Source organism: Drosophila gunungcola, unplaced genomic scaffold, assembly GCF_025200985.1.
Source record: "Drosophila gunungcola strain Sukarami unplaced genomic scaffold, Dgunungcola_SK_2 000022F, whole genome shotgun sequence".
Lineage (NCBI taxonomy): Eukaryota > Metazoa > Arthropoda > Insecta > Diptera > Drosophilidae > Drosophila > Drosophila gunungcola.
In genome coordinates this window covers 496104-499368 of record NW_026453202.1, presented here as the reverse complement: position 1 = coordinate 499368, position 3265 = coordinate 496104, and the positions used below count along the sequence as shown (strand labels likewise).

The 3265-nt window shown below is 49.3% G+C and overlaps 1 protein-coding gene across 1 annotated transcript; it reads right to left on the bottom strand.

Moving 5' to 3' along the window:
- Positions 1–238: 238 nt before the first annotated feature.
- Positions 239–2691, bottom strand: LOC128263847 (uncharacterized). Its single transcript, XM_052999121.1, has 2 exons — positions 954–2691; positions 239–265 (listed from the first exon to the last, which is right to left on the bottom strand). Exons 1-2 carry the CDS (start codon positions 2484–2486, stop codon positions 239–241), a joined length of 1560 nt encoding a protein of 519 aa, XP_052855081.1. The 5' UTR covers positions 2487–2691.
- Positions 2692–3265: the final 574 nt, after the last annotated feature.

The following is a 3265-nucleotide window of genomic DNA, read 5'->3' as shown; positions in this document are numbered from 1 at the left end:
GTGCGGATGTCCACTACACGGACATTGCCATCGGCTCCTGGGAAGACAGAGTCAATTCTGCCGAGCCGCCACTCGTTGGAAGGCAAATTCTCGTCCTTTATGATAACCATGTCGCCGACGTGAAGATTCTTCGCGGGGGCCTGCCACTTATTGCGCTTGTGAAGTTCTTTAAGGTATTCTTCCTTCCATCGCGTACGAAACTGCTGATGGAGAGCCTTTAGATGCTGCCAGCGGTTGATCATAGACCTGGTGTCCCCTTTGACTTCTGGTTCCACGGTAGACAGGAGAGGTCCTCCAACAAGAAAATGACCTGGTGTCAGGGCCAAGAGATCGGTAGGGTCTTCGGACATAGGGGAGAGTGGCCTGGAATTTAGGCAAGCTTCAATTTTTGCCAGAAGCGTCGAAAGCTCTTCGAAAGTATATTTTCGAGTGGCTGTGGACTTATAGAACAGTGTTTTAAAGCTTTAAACACCAGCTTCCCATAGGCCTCCCATGTGAGGGGCTCCCGGAGGTATAAATTGCCAGGTGAGCTGCTGATGACGATAGGCATCTGTCACAGACTCTTTTACAGCCTGAAGGAAGTCGCGAGAAAGCAAGGCGGCAGCGCCAACGAAGGTTTTTCCGTTGTCAGACTGGACTTGTCGAGGACACCCTCTCCGGGAAACGAAGCGAGCGAAAGCGGCGAGAAACTTCGCGGTCGTGAGATCAGAGGTAGGCTCTAAGTGGATGGCCTTGGTGGAAAAACAAACGAACACTAACACATATCCTTTTGTTATGAGACACGCTCTTCCGGTATAATTTTTTATTTCGAATGGGCCGGCGAAGTCCATTCCCGTGTACGTAAATGGTCGGGAGAACGACGCACGGTTTTTCGGCAAGGTGCCCATCAACTGTGTTTGTAGCCTTTTCTTGTAGATCACGCATACCTTGCAGGAGTTTACTATTGCCTTTACTAAGTTCTTTAGTTTTGGTATCCAGTATCTTGACCGAATGAGGCGTACCATTAACTGGTTGCCGCCATGGAGGGTTATGCGATGAGTGAACTGGACAAGTAGGCGAGAAAGTGGGCAGCTATATGGAAGGATAACTGGATGCCGTTCATCATATTGAAGGCTGTCGGAGGCCGTCACGCGACCGAACGCTCTTATCAGACCATGTTGATCTATGAACGGGTTCATGCTCAGGATAGAACTTGAAGAAGGCACAGAGCGCTTTTCACTTAAGCAGTGATAATCATGGGAGAAGTCTCTGCGCTGAGTATTCAGAATAAGTAGTCGTTCCGCGGCGGAAATTTCCGCCGCTAGCAGGTGCTTATCAGAGGGTGTTGCTTGTTTTTTGCATCGCTGGATGAAACGATTGACATAAGCGAGACCCCGCAGTGCTTTGTCGAACTTGGAAAAACGGTCAAGGAAATCTTCAGACGGAATAGTTGCGACGTGGGACTTAAGGGGACGTTTCTCTAGCTCGGTCGCTGGGGAATTGTCGCCCTGACTTGGCCATTGGCTGCGTGGCTTTTGCAACCATGCGGGACCATGCCACCAAAGAGGATTGTCGACCAATTCCTGAAGTGCTACCCCTCTACTGGCCAGGTCTGCGGGATTGTGTTCGGATTGAACATGCGACCACTTCTCGGCCTTTGTAGACTGGGTAATCTTGGTCACCCTATTGGCAACAAAAGTAGTCCACTGGCAAGCTGGCTTGTTTAACCATGCGAGCACAATGGTGGAGTCTGTCCAGCAGAAGAGTTCGGATTTGAGTATTGGCATACTCGGAAGAACACTTGCTGCCATTTCAGCCAGTAACAAGGCCCCGCAAAGCTCTAATCTGGGAAGCGATACCGTTTTTACCGGCGCAACTCGCGTCTTTGCAGTGAGAAGGTGCACCATAGTCGTATGCCCCACTTCCACTCGTACATAGATCGCAGCACCGTATGCCGTTTGAGACGCGTCACAAAAACCGTGATGCTCGACTCTGAATTCTGGTCGGAAGGAGACCCACCTTGGAATGCGGATTCGATTTAAGGCAGAATAGCTTTGTAGAAAGCTCTGCCATCTCAGACACAGATCACTTGGAAGTTCGTCGTCCCACCCCAGGTCCTGCAGCCAAATCTCCTGCATGAAGATTTTCGCACGCACTACGAAGGGCGCGAGCCACCCTGCAGGGTCAAACAATTTGGCAATTTGTGACAGAACCTGGCGTTTTGTAAGGGACGATTCATCGGATAATTCGGGCGGAACAAAGAAATATTCATCAGATGTGGCTTTCCAACGGACACCGAGCGTTTTTGCCGTGCTTTCGGCATCGATCTCCAGAAAATCGGAGCGCAGGAGATGGTCACTCGGAATGTGAGCCAAAATATCCTTATGATTGGACGTCCATTTTCTCAATGGAAACCCAGCGGAGTTGAGGGCACTTTGTAGCTCTTGAATCGAGAGCCGAGCGTCTTCTTTAGAGTCGGCGCCAGCTAGGATATCATCTACATACATAAAATAACGAATGACATCACTCGCTTTAGGATGGCTGTGTTGTACGTCAGTTGCCAGTTGTTGAAGCACGCGAATGGCCAGGTACGGAGCGCAATTGACTCCAAAGGTGACCGTTTTCAACTCGAACTCTCGGATGTCCCCATCAGGATTACGGAACAATATCCGCTGGAAAGGCGTGTGCTTCGGATCTACCCAGATCTGCCGATACATCTTTTCAATATCGGCACTAAACACGTATTGAAAGTACCGCCACTTTAGGATTTGAATGGTAAGGTCGGACTGTAAGACTGGGCCAGCATGAAGGATATCATTTAAACTGGCCCCATTCGCAGAAGGACTGGATGCGTTGAATACTACGCGCAGCTTTGTAGTAGTGCTCTCAGGCTTAAGTACGGCATGATGTGGAAGGTAGTAGCTGGCGAAATCGTGGGTAGGAAAGACCTCTCTCATATGGTTCAGATCCAGATATTCTTGAATCACTGAGTCGTATCGTATCTTTAGCGGAATGTCTCTTTTTAAGCGTTGCTCGTTTCTCAAAAATTGAGTTAACGCAAACGACCTGGAGTACCCTAACCCTGACCCTGGATGTTCCGGGTCGCGACAAGGTAGGGTTACGACGTATCTGCCGTTCGCATCTCTCGTGGTCGTTCGGAGAAAATTATCTTCGCAGACGGAATCGGATTCTTTTACCAACTTTATTTGTAGATCCTCCACCTCCCAGAATTTGGTGAGGATTTTATCTAAGCTATTGTCGTACGCTTGGGAAATTTGCGTAGAGA